Below are 19,640 nucleotides of genomic sequence, written 5' to 3' on the forward strand. Positions count from 1 at the left end.
AAAATAATGATAGTTGAAAACTTAGTTCATCATGCCAAAGTTTAAGTTAGAGTAACTTAGGGCATGTTTGGAAGGACACCCTAGTAATTGAATTTGGTATAATTGATGTAATTACACTGTCTTGTTCTGTTTGGAAGGACATGTAATTACTTGGTTAGCATGTAATTGGTGTAATTGGCAAGAGGTAATTACACTCTACAATTCACAGGCAGAGGCTGTGAATTGTTGGTAATTACAGGGTGTAATTACCACCTGATTACTTTTTAATTTCTTTTTTTTTATTTCTATTTTTATTTTTTTGTTTAAATTTTTTTACTTCTATTATTTTAAGTTCTTTTTTTATTTTTATTATTCTAAAAATTCGTAAAAGTTTATTTTTTATTTTATATTATTATATTTCATTTTCTTCTTGTTCTCAACCTTACTTTACACATGATTATATGTAATTTTGTCGTATTATCTATTTCTTTATGTCATGCTTATTTTCTCATTAGCATAATTTTATTAGTAATCTAATTTTTAAATTAAAATAGAATTTATTGTTAAGTAAGGTTATAGACTTACGTTTTCTTTATTAAGAAAAAATAAAAATAAATCATATTTATTGCTATGTTGAAATTTATTATAAGAGTATTATGTTAATTTTTTTTGTTTTGAATTTATAACTGATGTTATATTTTCAGTTTCATTTGTTTTAGTAATATTGAATTTACATTGCACGTCATTTTTTAATTAGACTTGATAGATTTATATTTATGTCAAACATTTAATAATTTATGACATTTTATTTATATATTATTCTTTTTATCAAACATGCATTTTACGATATTCGTAGAAACTTCATACTTTTAGTTGTTACGATCAATTCAATTGAAATATATTAATTTGAATCAATTATTTTTTCATAATAGTAGTTACAGAAAATATGTTTATTAATTAATATATTTTCAAACAAGAATATATATCTTAAATATTTAATTTAATGTCATTTATAAAGTTTCTTATTTGTCTAGTATAAATTTTAAATAATTAATTTTTATTTTTAAAATTTATTATAATTTTATAATTGCAATTGTGCATCCAAACAGTACATGTGTAATTACACTGTGGCATCCAAACAGATCAGTGTAATTACTAGGCTGGTAATTACTACCCTAGTAATTACAACCAATTCCTTCAAATTGTTCACATAACATTCGTCAAATTAATAGCTCCGCCGTGATAGAATATTCTATTGAAGACAAATTTATGGGTTTCAAAAATGTTGAGGTTTTGATATTTCTTTTTAAGACGATGTATAATTTGCACATATCTCTACTAATTTATCAAGCAATATGCTATAACCCACAAGCATAGGTGCCCGAAGGCTCGTCGCACTGAATATTGTTAACTGAAGTGAACTAACACACTGATCATTCAAGCAAGGAATAATCTCTTGTTCTTGTATAGTCACAAGTAGATTAACACCTTAAGGGAGAGACCAATGTGTTCCTCTGCATCCATTGGAATAAATGGCAATTTTCCCAACTGCAGTTGGGAATGCATCAGAAAATAACCTGATCTTCATTCAGACAAACAAGTGTTGACTATTTACAATCTAAGAACTGAAACTTAGCAATGGCTGATGCATGTAACGTCATCCTCGAGTTCTTTCCAGCAGTACAACTGAGATTATATATGGTATGAACCTCGTGAAAATAGTAATGCAATGGCTGCCTCACGAGCTTAACTAAGTGTCCAGTGTAAATCCTGTCTTTTCCATTGCGTGCCCTATCATTCTCTTTAGATCTTTGCAGAGTCCATCCTATCACTGCTCCCCCTCCTTTTTTGATTGATTGATTGGCTACTTCCCCTTGTTGTACTACGTACCATTATAGTCCCCATCATCATTCAACTCAGATTCCACATTGTGATCTTCAGAATCATCAATTACAGACTTCTTACTACTTTTAGAGTGTGTTCCAGTAGCACCTTCATCAGGTTCCCAGCGGCCCCTTTCCCCAATGTCTTCACTATGGTGATAAGGGTACTCCATATCTGAATCGACACTCTTGTCAGAACTTGGCTTTCTTTTATCTGTGATAGCAGCAGTCCAGTCACCAGTGGTATTACTATCATGGCTTTTGCTTCTCTTATCCCAGCGATCAGGTGATGATGGAACACCGTCATGACGCCTAGACCTGCTTCTTCTTTTCTTGTGATGCAAACTTCTGTCTCGTGTCTCATCCAACCACTCACCGCTAGAATCTGTATTGCGATCTTCCTTCCTATGTCTTGAGCCACTCTCTCTGTTACCAGATCCTGCATCTCTACATCTCTTCTTTTCCGGCAAATCATCACCAAAGTCGGAACCGCAAACTCGTTTTTTGATGTCACCGTTACGATGTTGACGCCCCATTTTTTCATTATGGTGGTTTCTTGATCTTCTCCCTGTGCTATGGTGGCGTCTCACTCCCTCTTTCTCTCTGTCAGATAAATCCCAATCAGAGTCACTACTGTGGTATCTATTTTCACCATGATGATTTGTTTCCTCTTCATGTTTTCCCGTCCCCTCTTCGAATTGTTTCTTATCAAGAGGTTTGCACCGTTTTTTATCAGTACGGTCGCCTCTCTCTTGATGTGTCCTCTTATGAAAATCATAATCATCATAGTGGATCCTTGAACTTCTGCTCTCCCTTGAGCGAGACCTTCTCTCCCTTGAATCATAGCGATGCCTGTCATTTCCCGAGAACTTAGCAGATGTTTTATTTATAAATAATAAAAATTCATGCTAATAAAAATCCTACGCCTTTTCTGGGTGCAAGAAAGTCATATATTATAGCATAATTTTTTTTATAAGGGTATTGAAATCAAATGTTAAACCATACTTTCTGCACTCTATGCCTATATTACAGAAGAAAAAAGGATAGTTTCATCACCAAAAAAAGGAGAGAACCTGCCCATCTGAGAATGCGCAGAAGACAAGAGAAGGGGTACAGAAATAACATTCAATATGAATAGTAAAAATCATGTCCGAACCAAGCATTTTTATTATTCATCTTTTTAAAGCCCTTCACCACTTAACAGACAGTTTTCCTTTTCTTTCTTTTTAATCATGTCAATTGGTTGTCTCATTTGCATGTCCACGATTGGTTGCATTCTGGTTTGATTATTATTTTTTTAATGATAAGGGAAACCCGTAGCCGCTACCCTTTGGGTGCACACTGGGTAAAAAACCCGCTCTTATGCAATAGCTTGCAAACCACACAAGAGAGGTAACCCGCACTAAACAAGCCCGACGCGACAAGTTTGACCCAGAAGGCAAACCCCTTGCTTTCGCTGGCAAGGGTTTCGAACTTGAGACCTCCAACATGGAAGTCCCAAGCCAAACCATTGGGCCACCCCGAAGGGTATTCTGGTTTGATTATTTTTTTCACTGGAATACTGGGGAATATAGTTTAATCATATTTTTACAAATATCTTCATACTAGGGAATTAAAATTTCTATTTGACATTTTTTTGTAGATTGGTTAATGATAAGTTCCAAAGAGTTTTTACTTTTCTGTTCTCATTTCATGTACAAGATGCAGGTCTGAGACAAATTACTTATCATCCAACCCATATTTTTACTGGTCGAATTTTTGACACATATTAAATATAGGTTGAGTTAGTTTGAGCCAATTTTCTTTAGCTGGTTCTTAACCAGCTCAAATTCAACACAACCATCTGATTGACCTGATTGCCACCACTACAGATCCAACAGGTGTCCTACTGTAATCTCTTAAGATCAGAGTGCCATAACTGAAGTATCATGTTTGAGATGGGTGCATCAGCGTATTCTTTTATAAAAGACGGAAGTATAAAGATATTGTTCACTACGTTATCAAGTTCACATGAAAGATACCATAAACTAACGGACCTGTCAAAATCAGCTGCAAGCATCTTGTAGGAATTCAACATCCGTTCTGAGTTTTTCCGTTCAAGCCGTCTATCATAGACAGACTCATCAGCATAACCAAACAAAGCAGCCATCTCCGTAAGCCAGTATCTTGGGGGTGGTTTATCCAAGTCCGCCCATTCATAATCTCCACCAGGATTGCGGAAACAATGGATAAAGTTGCATGCCGTTCCACGGGAGCATGACTGTCAACACGTGTATATAATTCATGTTAAAAGATAGGAAGTACAGAAGATCTTAATGTCAGAATCATGTAAACAGTAAAGATGTTCGTTAACTAATTTACTCCCTACAAGTACTGCTGACAAAAAACAGAGAGTAACAAAATCATTAACACAGAACTCAAGCAAGAGTAGTGAGATTCAAGTTGTACCTTAAGCTTTGATTTCATGAATTCCCCACATATGGCAACCTTCCATTTGGTTACGCTAACAAACTCGCATGTGATCTATTAAGAATCAGACATTCCAAGAAGAATAAGCAATTATCATTACATTCTAGCCACGTGGTTCAAATGCAAGGATGCAAAGTGCATATATAGGCTATTGTTTGTGCCCTAGAAGTGTGTATTTGCATGCATTAGGATGTTAGTATTATCAACATCGACTCTTTCAGGGTAAAAAGAAACAATATGCTATAACCAAAAGGAGAATTTTCATATGCTTCCATGCGATCGATTTTCTTGAAAGAAAGTTACTAGAATAACAGATAGCAAAATGCACATCTCATTTGAACTGCAAACCATTAATTTAAATGGAATTGAAAATACCTGTTTGCTAGCAAAGTAACGGCCATTTATAGAATGATAAGCAAGCACTGCAGAATCTATATCTTTGTAGTGTACATAAACGTTTCCTCGCAAATGAGATGAACTGTTTCTACACACCTATATGTGGGAACATATTAGTTGGTTATGCAATTAAAGGAGAAAAAGAAGCAAGCCTTTACTAACAGTATTATGTTGCAAATAAGACCTTTCATTGTTGTGACACAGCTCTACAGAAAAAGATGTCCGTGGTTTACATCTACAGATACATGATTCTCAAGGGTCCTCTAGAATGTCAAGATAGTTTTTTTTTTAGTTTGTGTTTTTTTTTTTTTTTTTGGAGGGGGGTGAGGAGGAGGGGAGTGCTTTAAAAAATAAATCAGGCAAATTTAGGAATTATTTTAGAGGAAACTTTTTCCTGTGGGAAAGTCATTCCAATTCCCACATTGTTCCTGCTTACAAACACACCTAAAGCGCAAAGCAATTCACTTTCTAACACTTCCCTTGCTTCATTGGGAACCAAACGTACCTAAGAGAAAAGGCTAGAATATTGTAAGGCACCTCAACAACTCAGCCTTTGACATCATTCTTCTTTCAGCACGGAGTAGCTAAACTGTGTTCTATTATTTCCATGAGTTCTTACTATTTGCAACATACAGGGGAGCAACATGCTTTAAAAGAGTAGAAAAGGACACTGCTCACTTCCAAGAAATATTCCTGCTGTCACTGATTTTGGAACTTACATCCTAATGTGAGGACATAATTAGCAATACGTCAACAACGGAAAGAAAGAAATTCACTACCTTGAAATTTATAATTTCTCCAAACTTCAAAAATTCCGTGTGAACATCCTCATAAAATTCCTCAAAACTACATTCAACTTCCTCATCTGTATACTGTAGAAAGAAGAACAGAAGACAACAATTGATTGCATAAACATATGCAGAGTATACGAAATCCAAATAGAGATGCAAATACAACTAGCAAGCACTTTAGCAACTAAATAACAAACAGATAACCAAACATAAATTGGAAAAACTCTTTAAGATTTTGCAAATTGAAACTACATAGAGCTACCAAAAAGAAATTCAGAAAACATTCATGTATGCATAAAGACTATGCAGGTATAACGAATTAAATCCCATACATGAAAATCCGCATTTGAGCATTTAGTACTGGACAAACTACTATTTTCAAGAGATAAATCAATTAACCCTTAAAGTTGCAAAAATAAAGCAGAAAACATAATTATAGTGAAGCTTATTAAATAGAAGCAAATTAGTAATTAGGCAAGGAACTAAGCTCCAACAAGTCCCTTTTGTCAGTTATGTAAATAGGAATATACTCTCCTAGATAATGGTAATACAGTTCCGGAGGTTTAACTTAAGATACAAAAAACCTGACACTAAAACCACTGCCATCTACTTGAAACTATTGAAAAAGAACCTAAACATTAAGTAATTGTGAACTACGAATTTCCCGCAAAATAGTCACGGCATATGTAAAATGAGCAAGAGAATCAGAAGCTTGATGACTAGATTTTTGGATGATTGTTAAGACATTAGATAACTCCTCTATCGGCTTGACTATGGAAAGGGGATCTCTTCAATAGTCAATGGGTACCAAAGAGCTACATAGTTTGCACCAGGTACCAAAGAACATTGTCAATCCCAGATACATCTCTAAAAGGGTTAACCCACAGCTTCATCACTAATCTTTAAATTACCAATTACACGCAATAGTAATACCTATTATGCAAGAAAAGCAGCACAATTCCCATTCCAAAAAAATCGTGGTTGTCTTCCGTTTCTCTATTACTAAAAATAGATCGGTAAATAAGATGAAGAAATGTGAAAAATAGAAATCACACACATACAACTGTTCTATTCAGATTCTTTAGCTCACTTTGCAAAACAGGATACACAGTTCGCTAAGAGTCTCCAGCTGAATCGGCGGAAGAAACACGTGCCTCCAGAATTTTCAGGGCAGATATTCTGTTTTAAGGGAGTTAAAGAACAAACAGAAAGCTTCTACCGTGAAGAAAAATAAATTACTTTTGAGTATAAGAATATATTACAACTTAAACATAATACACTACCCATCACTTGGATCAAATGAAATGACCACACTTAAAGAAAAGGGAATAAGATCAAGAAGAAAATTACCACAAAGTAAAAAAGAGGGTTAATGTTGGAGCCACATCTTGACATAATGTTTCATTACATATTGACAATCGACAACCAACACTGATCAGTACTAATTCAGGTAAAGAAGCAAAAAAAGTAGACATGCCCAAAAATTGAACGATTTATCTATTCAGACTATAGTTTTTTTCGCTCAAGTAAAGAGAAGCATAAGCAACCTAAGGAAGAACTTACCAATAATTTCATAACAGACGTTCTAAAGAAAACTGGAAACTACTAAAGATTAGCAAAATTTAAAATCAGGATACTAGAGCCACATGAAGACTTCATTAACAGACCTCAAGCCCCTCATCCTGCTCCCAAGCAAATCCAGGTCCACAGTACATGTTCTTCATGAGCAAAGTGCAGGATTTATCAGGATAAAAGTGAACCCTACTGCAGCGTGAACCAAATCGACAAGCCCCAGTTTTTAGGTGGAAAGGACAATGAGCTTTATCCTGCCACGTGATAACCAAGAAAGCAGAGGGTCATGCTAGACCAAATGAGAGGATATAAGAGACTAGCTATTTTGAATATTAGAAGTTTAGGACATAAGAAAATAGCAATAACCTGTCATCACTAGTTAGGGAGATCTACGCACAGAGTACATTATAATTAGGAATTATGGATATTTACCTGCTCAGTTCCAAAATTTGGAGTTTGAACAGCAACATTCTGCAACAACTGTTGTGCTGAAAGAGACGAAGCATTCTTGTAGTCAGCATAGACTTCAGATTGTGGAGCCAGTGGATTGGATGTTGGTCTATTGGGATCCTGCATGGACAAAGGATAGTATTTACATCCCATTCATTTTGGCAATTGCTAGGTGTTAGGATTGTTCAAAGAGGACAAAGGATGGAATTGGGAAATACACTAGTACAGAGAATTACAGATTAGTACCTCTTTCAAAATCACAGGATCTGGATCCTTCTTTTTCACTTTCACTTTATTCCTCTTAACAATTATCTCATTTCCTTGCCATATAATTTCGGGAGGCCCGTCTTCTACATATTCCCACTCGTCATCTCCACCTGGCTCATTCTCAAGGGCAACCTGCTAGGATGTATGTATATGAAGAATACCAGTGGACTGTGAAAATCACAGCACTTAAAGAACCAAGCTAAGACAGACACAATAAGTCTAGGTAGGAAAAGGAGAGGGAGGGGGAGACAGAGAAAGAGTCGCAGACATTTGCATATGCTGCTAAATTATTCAAACCCCCAGAGTGAAAGTTTTAAGAAACAATAGAAGATTGGGTGTTTTTGAAAGAACTGTGTCTTGGTTTAGGCCTCTATTTATTGGTATATCTCTTGTAAGTAAGAGTTTTCCCATATTAATGAAACTATTCCTTACGTGATAAGACAGAATAATGATTTGCAAAACAAGACATCAGAACTGTCTCAACAACCCAAGAACTAGTTTGTTGACCATATAAAATGGGTAGCATGATTTGGATCAAAGGATCCATACCTGAACCTCTATGGATGTCAAATTAAAGAAATTCATGCACACACATATTTAACCAACACCTGATATACTAGATGTGGCAATAGAACTAACTTTGTGCGCAATCATAAGCTGCAGGCTGAGATCAATAATCTGGAAAACACAAACTAATTTATGCAGTCAAAGATGCACATGATATGCTATATTTTCCACTCGGTTTATGTAGACATATTCAAAATTTAGAACTAATTTAGAACTAAATTAGAATAGTTTGTTTGACAATTTGTCTCCACTGACCAACTCCTATGTGCATTCTCTCTGCATTGTGATCATTGTCAAACCAGAACATGCTTTTACGTCTCTAGAAAGCATCCACCACAATGTCTCCCAACTGCTAAAAAGTTTAACCTAATCCCCAAAAATGCAAGATTCTCTTTGCTTGTTATAAAATTGACTGCCATACTAGGATTGGGAGAGTCAACCACTTCAGATTAGCTTTTATAACCAAAAAAATGCTAGTGAACTTCTGACTTCTTTCATAACTTCCTCAATTTTGTTTCACCTCACACAATGTCAATTGTACAAACATCCATTAACCTTCAATTTAACCCCATTAATAAGCAACAGCAACTATAACCAATAAAGTAAATACATTATACACAACCCACATAACTCAAAGTTTAGTGCTATGCAAATAAAGTACATTTGGCGCCAACTATGTGTACCTGGCTTTGTTTTGCCTTTTCTTCCTCATCTTCCACTCTCCTTCGTTCTTCTTCTTCTACCTCTTGAGCTTCCTTTCGAGCCAGTGCTTCGAGAAAGAGCCTCTCTCTTTCCTCAAACTCTCTCCTTTCTCTCTCTAATCTCTCCTTCTCTTCCTCTTCCTCCAGCTGAATCCTGCGAAGCTCCTCGGGATCATTCAGCTTAGCCTCCTCTTCCTGGCGCGTCTTCTCAGCTAGTTCCTTCCTTTTCTGCTTCCTCTTCTCCTTCTTCGTCAACTTCCTTTTCTCCTTGCGATTGTTGCATATCTGATCCTCCGCCGCCGACGAAATTGGTTCGCCGCGTCGTTGAAGTCCCGGTGCTTGCTTGCCGTCTTCTTCGACGGTTATCGGTTCCGTCATCGTCGACGTCTAGGGTTTCAATAGTGTCAATTCCAATGGTAAGTAGTATTGTTATTGAGCGATCACAAAGTTCTGTCGTTCCGATTAACGGAAAAAGGGTCATATTGACTTTTGCACTCGTCATAAAAAAAAATTAGGGTTTGTTTGGCCATGCGATATGAATTATGATTTTCATATTATAAAAATTCAAGTTTTGTTTAAATATGGAATATTAAATTTTTGTGTTGTATATTTTCTCATAAATATAAGAATTTCATAAGTTGTAAAATTATTAAAATAGTTCTAATTGTTTATTCAATCTTATCAAATAAATTAGAAAAATTATAAAATTGTATAATAAATTATTAGAAAACTATTTGTTCTCCATTTAAGTAAATATTTCATCTAACTTTACATAAATTATAGTGTATTAGTCTTTAATATAATTTTCTCATATAGTACAAACAATCTCCTCACGCTAAACTTGCATTTCTCAATCATATGGCCGAAAAGACGAACCAACATTGTTACTTTGAGCCACTTGTTGGTCAATATCATCCACAACTATATTTTCATCCTCATAGACCATAAATATTTCATCACTCCTTTGATATTTTCGCAAATAATTATGTAACACTGCACAAACTATGACAATTTTCACTTGTGTGTCAATATCATAATGATTCATATCTTGTCACGCTTGTGTGCAATTACACATTTCCAGTACATTAATTTCGTGATAAAAATCAAACATATTGGAAGTAATGGTTATCAAACATACATCACCAATTTCGTCTTTTATCATTTTAAATTGCTTTAAACATTTTCATATGTAGCCAAAAGAGACGTTTTTTAAAATTATGAAAAATCAAAAATATTACTCCCCCCGTTCTTATTTATATTCACCAAATCAATTTCTACTTTATCATTTATATTCACCAAATTTAAAGTAATAATAAATTTTATGTTTGTGAGAATAATAAATTTTAAAAAATAATGATGTGATTATAAATTTTATTTACATATGAAATAAATAGTTAGTAGATATAAATGTGGGTTGTTTTAATAATATATAAACTTATTGGTCAAATTTTATATTTAAAAATTCCAAATCATAATATGGAATTCTCATACCATGGTTTTTGGAAAATATGAAATTATATCTCATGATATGAAATCATGAGACAGAATCAGCATAAAATTGCATGTTCAAACGCTGATTTCATCTCACGATTCCATATCATGATATGGTATCGCATGGTCAAACACCTACTTTTTAGTATATGGAAAAATGACAAATATATCCGAACTATCGTAAAATATATATAATACCCTTAATCATATTTTTCGTTCATTAATGCCCCTGCCGTCCAAAATTCATGCACATTTACCCCTCATTCTAACAAACTGAAGACTTATTTGGTACACATGGCACGATCATATGGCTCAATCCGATTTGACCAATCAATTAATCCAAAATTTAAATACCCATCCATAACCCATTTAACCCACTCAATACACTCATTACCCACACAAATAACATATCTAAAATCCCTTTGTTTAAGTTCTTACCATTTCCCTTTTTAAAAAAAAAAAAACTGAGTGAAGACATAATGATTAGTATTCCCTCTATTTAAAAAAGAATGACATCTTTTCCTTTTTAGTCAGTTTTAAAAAAATAACCTCTTTCCTTTTTTGATAATATTTTAATTTCAGTTTTTCACATGACATATTTAAGACCACAAGATTAAAGGGTAATTTAGTACATTTAACATAACTTTAATTTAGAAGCACAAGATTTAAAAGTCTTCTTTATTTTCTTAAATTCCGTATCAAGTCAAACTAGACCACTCTTTTTGAAACGGAGGAAGTAATAGTCATCTCGAATGACTGAGTTGGCATCTTGTTGCCATACAAATCTACAAGTCGAATTTGGTCGCATTGAATAGGTACTATATATTTTTCATCATAATTTCACCCTTTCTCTCAATTTATCTGACTTACTTTATTTTTTAGTCAATAAAAAAAATGACACATTTTTATATTAAGTAACAATTTCACTATGAAATATCTATTTTGTCATTAACAAAATGATTTACTGGCACACAAATTTGTATCATTCATTTTGGATCACAAATTTTAAAAATCTTCCTTTCTTTTTTAAATTCCGTACCAAATTAAACTAACTCACATAAAATGAACCAAGGGAGTACTACTTATTTTTTTTCAAATAGATAATTTTGACAAAAAAAGTTGAGCAAAGCTAGGAATAAAGTAGGTGGTAAAAAACACAAACAAAAAGAGTCGATTCAGCCGGGAAATGAAAAGAAGAGTATTTCTTCTGCTAATTTTTTTAAAATTAAATAAAATAAAGACATGACACTACCGCCAATGCCTACTCCGGCAGGATATCCGAGTATGCGATCGGCCGGAGGAGCGATACGGACGTTGTTAATCACCGGCGTGAGCGGAGGGTTGGGAAAAGCCCTAGCTCTAGAATTGGCAAAGAGAGGACACTACATCATCGGCTGCGCTCGTTCTCAGGACAAGCTCAATGCCTTTCAAACCGAGCTCGCTTCCTCTACTAATCCTCCTTCAGAGAACAAATACCTCCTCATGAGCGTCGATGTGGTAATCCTCTATTTCACATTCTCCCTTCTCCTTGTATACGGTTACGTGTGAGCTGTATTTGCATTTCAAATCTGTACCTCATGTTTTTCTTTTCCCTTTTGGTTTAAGTGTAGTTTACTGAGGAAAATTGACTAAATAATTCCGTTGTAGAGATTACTCAATTGTCAATGGAATGATATTTCTTTGTAATGTTGTTGGTTTTGCTGCTTGTTTCATTGTGTTTACTGTGGTACGGGGTTGCTTCCTTGGAAAATTGTTGTGCTTCTCTTGGAATATGGCTTCAATTATGCATTAGAAATTCAGCAGTAGTTGCAGATATAAGGACTTATATATCCATCTAGAGTAGGGTTTATGCTTCCTGCAGGCTCTTTTAGACTTTTTAGTTTAAGTAATAAAGAAACATACATAGAAGATTGGGAACAGAGAAGAAGCCCTTTATCTTTGAACTGGATACTAATAGCTTCAATGCATTATTGTTACTTCTTTAGCTAATTAAGACATCGTGGGGCATATAGTCGACAAATCCAAGTTGCAAATATGCACAAGTTGATAGGCTGAAAATAAGGTCTGTAGACTAAGGGGAGGATATCCTACAAATATCAACTACTTTAGTTGAAGTGGGGTTTTGACTGTTCTGGGTATGGTTAGTTTATAAACTGAGGGTGAATTGAGTGGAAGACTGATAAGATGAGTTGAATGGAAAACAAGGAAAATGTAAAGGCTATATCTCTCGGGTCGAAGAGTGTATTCCTTACTTATTTAATTGGAGAGAAGTACATTGAGAATATAGTTAGTGCCCATTTGGATTGCCTTATTTTAGGTGCTTTTAAGCCAAAATAGCTTTTAAGCAGTTTTGAAGTGTTTGCGTAAAGTTAAACAGTGCTTATAAGCACTTATTTTAAAGCCAAAATAACAAAAATGAGCCACAAGCCATAAGTTAGAAATCCTAACTTATGGCAAAGCTTATAAGTCATAAGCCAAAAGCCAATCCAAACATGCCCTTAGACAGAAACTGGGTACCAAAGCTCAATTATAGGCACAAATTGATTGACTTCAGGGCTATAACATAGGATTGGACAAACATGATATGGGACATGAACTCAAATGATAACTTTAAATGACCCAAATATATAATGAAGATACACCAGTTCCCCATTCTGATATTTTTTTAGATACAATCGTAGAATCAGGTAGCCTGAGGTAAAGGATGCCATGAATAATATTTGGAAGGGCTTGTGGTCCAAGTGGTATCCTTATAGAGGTTTGAGTTTTGGAAGTGTCTTGGACAGGTTGGTGTAGGATGACTTGCCAAGCTATTCAATGTTGTATTGCCAAGTGGTAGGATGTCCAATCAGTGGAAAAAGAAAAGACACTAGTACCATTAGTAAAAATTAAAAACCCTTGTTGGTTAAGGAGAGAGGGAGTAAGGAAGTTTTTAACACCTCCCCAATCAATGCTTTGTACCCTGTTTATATTCTTGAGTACTTTCTGTCCATATTGCTCTCATCTGAAGCTTAGGTGTTTGGCATAGTTGAATGTTATTATGGTGAATAAACATATTGGTTGACTGCAAGAATGAATATATGTGTGTGTTCGTGTGTATCAAAATCACTCATCAGCCTACATGCATCTATCAACATAGTTTGTGTTTTTTCCTTGGAATTTCAGAGTCTAAATAGCAGTGTTGAAGATTTCGCACGGGCTGTTATGGAGAAAAAGGGCGTTCCTGATATCATTGGTACTTGGTTTACAACCTTGCTGCTGCTGTACAGTTTTTTTTAAAATAAAATATCGAAGGACGTAATGATCTTTTTTTTTTCTCCCTGTCACCCTATCAACAACACAGAATTGATTATTTTTTTAAATATTTAATATTTCAGACTAGTTTTTCTGAAATTTTGGGAGTTCTTCTAATTTAAAGAAAGAATATCTTCCCTTTTGAAAGCACTCTGCGGTGGATCGACTAAAAATTGCAGAAAGTTGATCCTATTTAAGGATGTTATTTCTCAGTTTCCTGTCAGATCTTCACACTGATAGATGAGAACATATTTGTCTGAGAATTTCAGATCCTCAAATACAAATATTCTTTTTGGAAAAAAAAAAAAAACGCAAAAAGTATATTTGTCCATGAGGATCTGAAATTAATCTTCACATACATACTAATTTAAGTACTGGAGTTCTGATGTTTTGCGCTTTGATTATGCATCACTACCTGATGATATCTTTACTTTAAGAATGACAATTATTCTGAAGATGATAATCAAATTTCTTAGCATTGAGGGAGCATATTGGTTCTGGTTTCTTCTTAGTGAAGAGGGTAAAACAAGTGCTTCTGACTTCTCATTGTTGAAGTGGCTTATATATTCTCTATTTGTATTTCTTGAGCTGTTTCAAGACTGACCAGTGTAGCCTAGGCTCTGTGCTGTTCATCAAGATGTATTATGCCATATTGTACCTTCATTCTTTTGCCTTTGTTAAGCATTTGGTGCATTTTTAAAGTGTGGCAGTGAGCATTCATGCACTTGAAGTTAAATGCTGCAGCTTTGATACGCTCAATTTTTTTTTTTGATGACAAGGGAAACCCGCAGCCGCTACCCTTTGGGTGCGCACAGGGTAAAACCCCCGCTCCTATGCAATAGCTCGCAAACCACATAGAAGAGGTAACCCGCACTAGGCAAGCCTGGTGCGACGAGCTCGACCCAGAAGGCAAACCCCTTGCTTTCGCTGGCAAGGGGTTTCGAACTTGAGACCTCCAACATGGAAGTCCCAAGCCCAAACCACTGGGCCACCCCGAAGGGTTTTGATACGCTCAAATTACACCTCCCTAAAGAAGTATAAGCGATCATTATCAAGTAAAGAACCCAACTTGGAGGTTGGGGTCGATCCCACGAGGAATATGGTTTAGACTTAAACTTAACCCACGATTATATTCGTTTAGTAAACGTATTTCCGAGACAAGTAAGTAAAGGGGGGGGGGGTTTGTGAAACAAATAATTGATTGTTGTTTAGAGAACAAGTAAGCAAGATTCAAACTTTGTTGTTATAAATGAGAGAGAGAAACTAGGGTGTACGTGTTCCCCATAAGCTCATAACGCGGTAATCCTAGTAATAGCAAATCATTTCCTAGTGTATTACATGCAAAGTGATACATTATATATCTCTAATTCCTTGGTCCAGCAACTAGAGAATTTCACTCCGCACCTTGGTCCGGCTATGTGTGTATGATTTACTAACCCTTACCTTTACCTCATATTAGACATCACATCAATGTATGACTTAGTTTTCACCCTCGCACCAATTGACATTAGACTATTAGATAGTATCACACTAAATCTATGTTGATAATTCTTTTCTTATTAACTACCTCCTTGGTCTGGCAAGTAGCAACAAGGCGAAATCTAACGTTGGCCACCGCTAAAAAGACTTTTAAACGAAAGAATTATCAATGCATGCAACAACACTATTCAAAAATTACTTAGCTACTATTCATACTTTGTTAATCGCTCATGGTTCTCACAACTCTAGTTGTGGATTTAGTTACCCATAGTAGCAAGAACACAATTCATATTTTTAGATGAAGAAATCATGAACTTACGTAATAAGTAGAAGAAACCCAGAATCTCAACTTGAATTTCAACGTAAAAATCTTCAAAACCAACTTAGGAAATCAAGAATTGCTAAAGTTGCAAGTTAATCTCCAAAGCCAAAAACTAGAATTAAAGTAATAGTGTCTAACCCCCAAAAACGAGGTTTACATGCCCTCTATATAGAAAAACAAGTCCCAAATAAAAAGGAAACGAAATAAGGAAATAAAGTTTCTGGATGCGGTTGCCATTGATGAGACTGACCTACGGACCGTGGTCTGACCTACGGTCCGTAGGTCCCTTTCGTGGTTTGGGACTTGGGCAAATTTTCAGAAGCTCGGAACTCCACTTCTTAGACATGAATGACGGCTTAACAGCACGGACCGCGACTCGATCCACGGTCCGTGGATACCCCTCCGTAGTCTCATACTTAGCTTCTTAAAATCAGGTACTGGAACATCTCTTCTAAATCAGATGACGGACGTGCAGGATGGCCCGTAGGTCGACCTATGGTCCGTCAGTCATAGTCGTGGTTCCACACTTGGTCAAGAATTCCCTAATTTTTCCTTCCAGCCTTCCCCATCGATCTACGCCCTTCACCTACGGACTGTGACTGGACCTACGGTCCGTAAGCCACGTCCGTAGGTGGCCTTTTCTGCAACATTTCTTCAACTGTCTCACTAACTCCCACATCCGAACTTATTTCCTGCAAACAAGGTAAAAACACATTAATACTAATACAAAATGGCTTTAGACACACACAACTCATAAGTGAAATGTATTAAAGATACCGTAAATTCACGGTATATCAAACTTCTAGCTATATATGCATGCACCTTTAGTTGATGTGCCTGTTGACACATGCTTTAAAAATTTTATGTGTCTCAAGTCGAGTTGCTGGGACTGGGGATATAATTTGTGTCTTATAATAAATTGAAAACTTATAATGAACGAGGTTCATTTTCTAGATTCTGATGGAGATGTGGTTGATTGATTCGTTGACGGTAAGTTTCTAGCTATAAGATAAAGGTGGGCTGTTTAGATGTATATTTACTCTTAGCTAAGAGTGTTGAATAGAAATGTTAGGTTGATTTAGGTAGAAAAATTGGTTGAATCAATGAATGGGTTAATGACTCTATTTCTTTGAAGTCTGTTTAGGTCGAAATGAGTTAGATCAAGATGGGTTGACTAGCGGCTTATAGTCCAAACCGCCTAACTCAACACTACTGTTCTATTTGCTTATGTTTTTCTAGTTTATAGCTGTAAAGTTGAGTTGCTTAAAAATGCTTCATTGTGCAATAAAGTAAAAATATATATTTCATCAAAGCCATTTGTTTGTCCATTTTTTTTTTGGAGACAATGTGATGTGACAAAGGTCCAGGATTATATGGGTCAGTAACTAGCCCATGTTGACCCAGTCTTCTTGATGTGTTAATTTGAGTTGACCTAATTTAACCCTTGAATGATCATGTCACTCACCCAACCTATTGAAGTTTGCTGAATTGACAGGTTACACTTTTATGGTTTTAAATTGGCAATCTGCTGTTTGTACTGGTCTTTGTTATCTCACATTCAAACGAACCTAAAATATGAACCTCGTTCAGTGAACTGTGCGGGAACTATTAATAGGAACAACAAACTTTGGGAAGTGCCAGCTGAAGAGTTTGATTCTGTCATTGATACTAACCTGAAAGGAACTGCAAATGTTCTGCGTCACTTTATTCCCCTAATGCTTGAGAAGAAGCAAGGAGTGATCGTAAATATGTCTTCTGGATGGGGAAGATCTGGTGCGGCACAGGTAAAACTCAGTTTCTACTGAAATCACCAAAACTTTATCCATAAGTTCTCGTAGTTCTATTCTAGTCTGTTAGTCATATTGCTGATGATTTACCAAAATGATGGTTCTTGTTGCCAGCTGTGCATCAGATCTCATATTTTATGTCCCTAGTAACTGAGGGATTTCAAAGTATGTAAAGAGTTGATGAACTAAATTTTGCTGTATAATCTCTGTGACATTTGAGAACATTTGCACTAGATGATTTGTAGTGACCATGGAACTCAAGCATGACTCTTTAAGCATTTAAGAACCTAAGTTGCATTTGTTTTTGGGTCTTAAATGTGAACTTTAAACTGGCACTTCAAGATTTGGAAGTTAACGAGGAAGAAACTTAATGTATGTAGGATTACGAGATACAAATGGATGATGAAAAAGCCTATTATTTGGATTTCCATTGCTAGCTTATATCACTAATGTTGAGACCTGGTTATTAAATTTTCACAGGTGGCACCCTATTGTGCTTCAAAATGGGCGATTGAAGGTTTGACAGCATCAGTTGCGAAGGAGTTGCCCGCTGGAATGGCAGCTGTTGCACTTAATCCTGGTGTCATTTACACGGACATGCTTCAGTCATGCTTTGGCAATTCAGCATCCCTATACCAGACACCTGAGTCATGGTACTTCATGCCTTTCACTTCACCCTCCCCTCCTCAAACTTGTCAAGAACTAAGAACTACTTCTATACGATTGCTTTGGCTGTTTGAATGCAATTTCAACTTCTTAATACAATTGGTATTTGGGGTTTGTCTTGGAATGTTTCACTTCAGGCTTCAAGTTTGAAGTTATTGCATTTGCTTCAAGATGAATTTCATATTCCTCTGGAAGTTTGCTTATGTCTAAAATCCTTCTACCTTGTCAGGGCTCCAAAGGCGGCTAATATGATACTAAATCTAACCATGGCTGATAATGGAGCATCTCTTTCGGTGTAAGTTTACACAGTAACGTGACAGACTAGCTTTAGCAGGCAGCAGAATGATGGAAACCACCAGTTTTTACCTTCTCTGAGTGTGATATCTTCTTCTCCCCAGAGTTGTCTTATGTTTTTGTGAGTTTAGGAAATTTGAAACATTTGTAATGTTTTGACAACTTCAATAGGGAGTCAAAGGGAGTTTAGGCTTAGGTAAATTCTTTTTTGTCTATTTGTTTGATAAAGTTGATAATGTATCAGTTGGTCATCCTCCTATGAATATGATCCATAACATAACCAGATTTGCCTAATAACTAGTACTTGATCCCTGTAGTTACTGCCACACTGCTATAATCTCCATTCCCAATGTTGTTTTTGGGATATAATTATGAGGTGCATTCTTTCATTCAACAAAGTCTATATATAATTTGTTGGCCAACATCACATCTATCAATTATATGAGCTTATCTTAAACTCATACTCCCTCTGTCTCACTTTATATGACGTGTACTTTTTTTTTAGTCAGTTTTAAAATAAATGACACATTTCTATATTTAATAGTTTTAACAATTTAACTTTAAAATATCTATTTTATCTTTAATGATAATTAATAATGAAATGATTTCTTGCCACACAAATACTATCTCCATTCACTTTTAATTGTCATAGTTTCTTTTTTTTAGAGTTAAACTATAAAAACTTTGACTAACATTTTATAATGTATTTTTTCATAGTAATTTACAAAAAATTACAATTTATAGTAATTTTTGTATAGTTTTTCAATATCTATTTTTTTGTTTAAAATATTGAATTAATGTAATATAATTTAACTTTAAAAATTAATCAATTGACTTTCGAAAAGCGCGGCAGCCGACATGACAATTAAAGTGGACGGAGGGAGTATCTATGAGTATATAATTTATTTCACCATTTATACTAAAGTGGTGGGATACACAATTCTCGAACTAATTTCTACTACTATCAAACCCATAATAAAATAATTTTATAGGATATCAAAGAATACTGCTCTTATCCCACCAACCAAGTACTAGTAATTTATTGTTTGGAGGATTTTTTATCATCAAGTTCTAAAACATATTTTCAGGCTTTTATATGATTTAAGTAAAAAAAATTAAATCGAAGTAAATATTACTTGATACATCATGGAATTTCGAATAAAAAAGTGTTGTTGAAGAAAGAAAAAAAAAATCCCGCGTTTGTTCAAATAAATAAAGAAAAAATAAATCGA

General features: G+C 35.1%; 2 protein-coding genes across 2 annotated transcripts; one reads left to right on the top strand and one right to left on the bottom strand.

The window, feature by feature from the left end:
• Nucleotides 1-1,534: 1,534 nt before the first annotated feature.
• Nucleotides 1,535-9,484, bottom strand: LOC125815910 (zinc finger CCCH domain-containing protein 5). The gene is given in 11 exon segments (XM_049495484.1): nucleotides 1,535-1,791; nucleotides 1,793-1,863; nucleotides 1,865-2,714; nucleotides 3,899-4,122; nucleotides 4,311-4,385; nucleotides 4,707-4,823; nucleotides 5,507-5,599; nucleotides 7,186-7,344; nucleotides 7,523-7,660; nucleotides 7,787-7,939; nucleotides 9,058-9,484. Coding segments are annotated over 11 exon segments (2,481 nt in total). The 5' UTR covers nucleotides 9,454-9,484; the 3' UTR covers nucleotides 1,535-1,586.
• Nucleotides 9,485-11,750: 2,266 nt separating this feature from the next.
• LOC125816307 (NADPH-dependent pterin aldehyde reductase) lies at nucleotides 11,751-18,648 on the top strand. Its single transcript, XM_049495894.1, has 5 exons — nucleotides 11,751-12,063; nucleotides 13,732-13,801; nucleotides 17,252-17,445; nucleotides 17,929-18,101; nucleotides 18,344-18,648. Exons 1-5 carry the CDS (start codon nucleotides 11,809-11,811, stop codon nucleotides 18,411-18,413), a joined length of 762 nt encoding a protein of 253 aa, XP_049351851.1. The 5' UTR covers nucleotides 11,751-11,808; the 3' UTR covers nucleotides 18,414-18,648.
• Nucleotides 18,649-19,640: the final 992 nt, after the last annotated feature.

Source organism: Solanum verrucosum, unplaced genomic scaffold (genome assembly GCF_900185275.1).
Source record: "Solanum verrucosum unplaced genomic scaffold, falcon-dt-bn FXZP01000261.1, whole genome shotgun sequence".
Taxonomy (NCBI): Eukaryota; Viridiplantae; Streptophyta; class Magnoliopsida; order Solanales; family Solanaceae; genus Solanum; species Solanum verrucosum.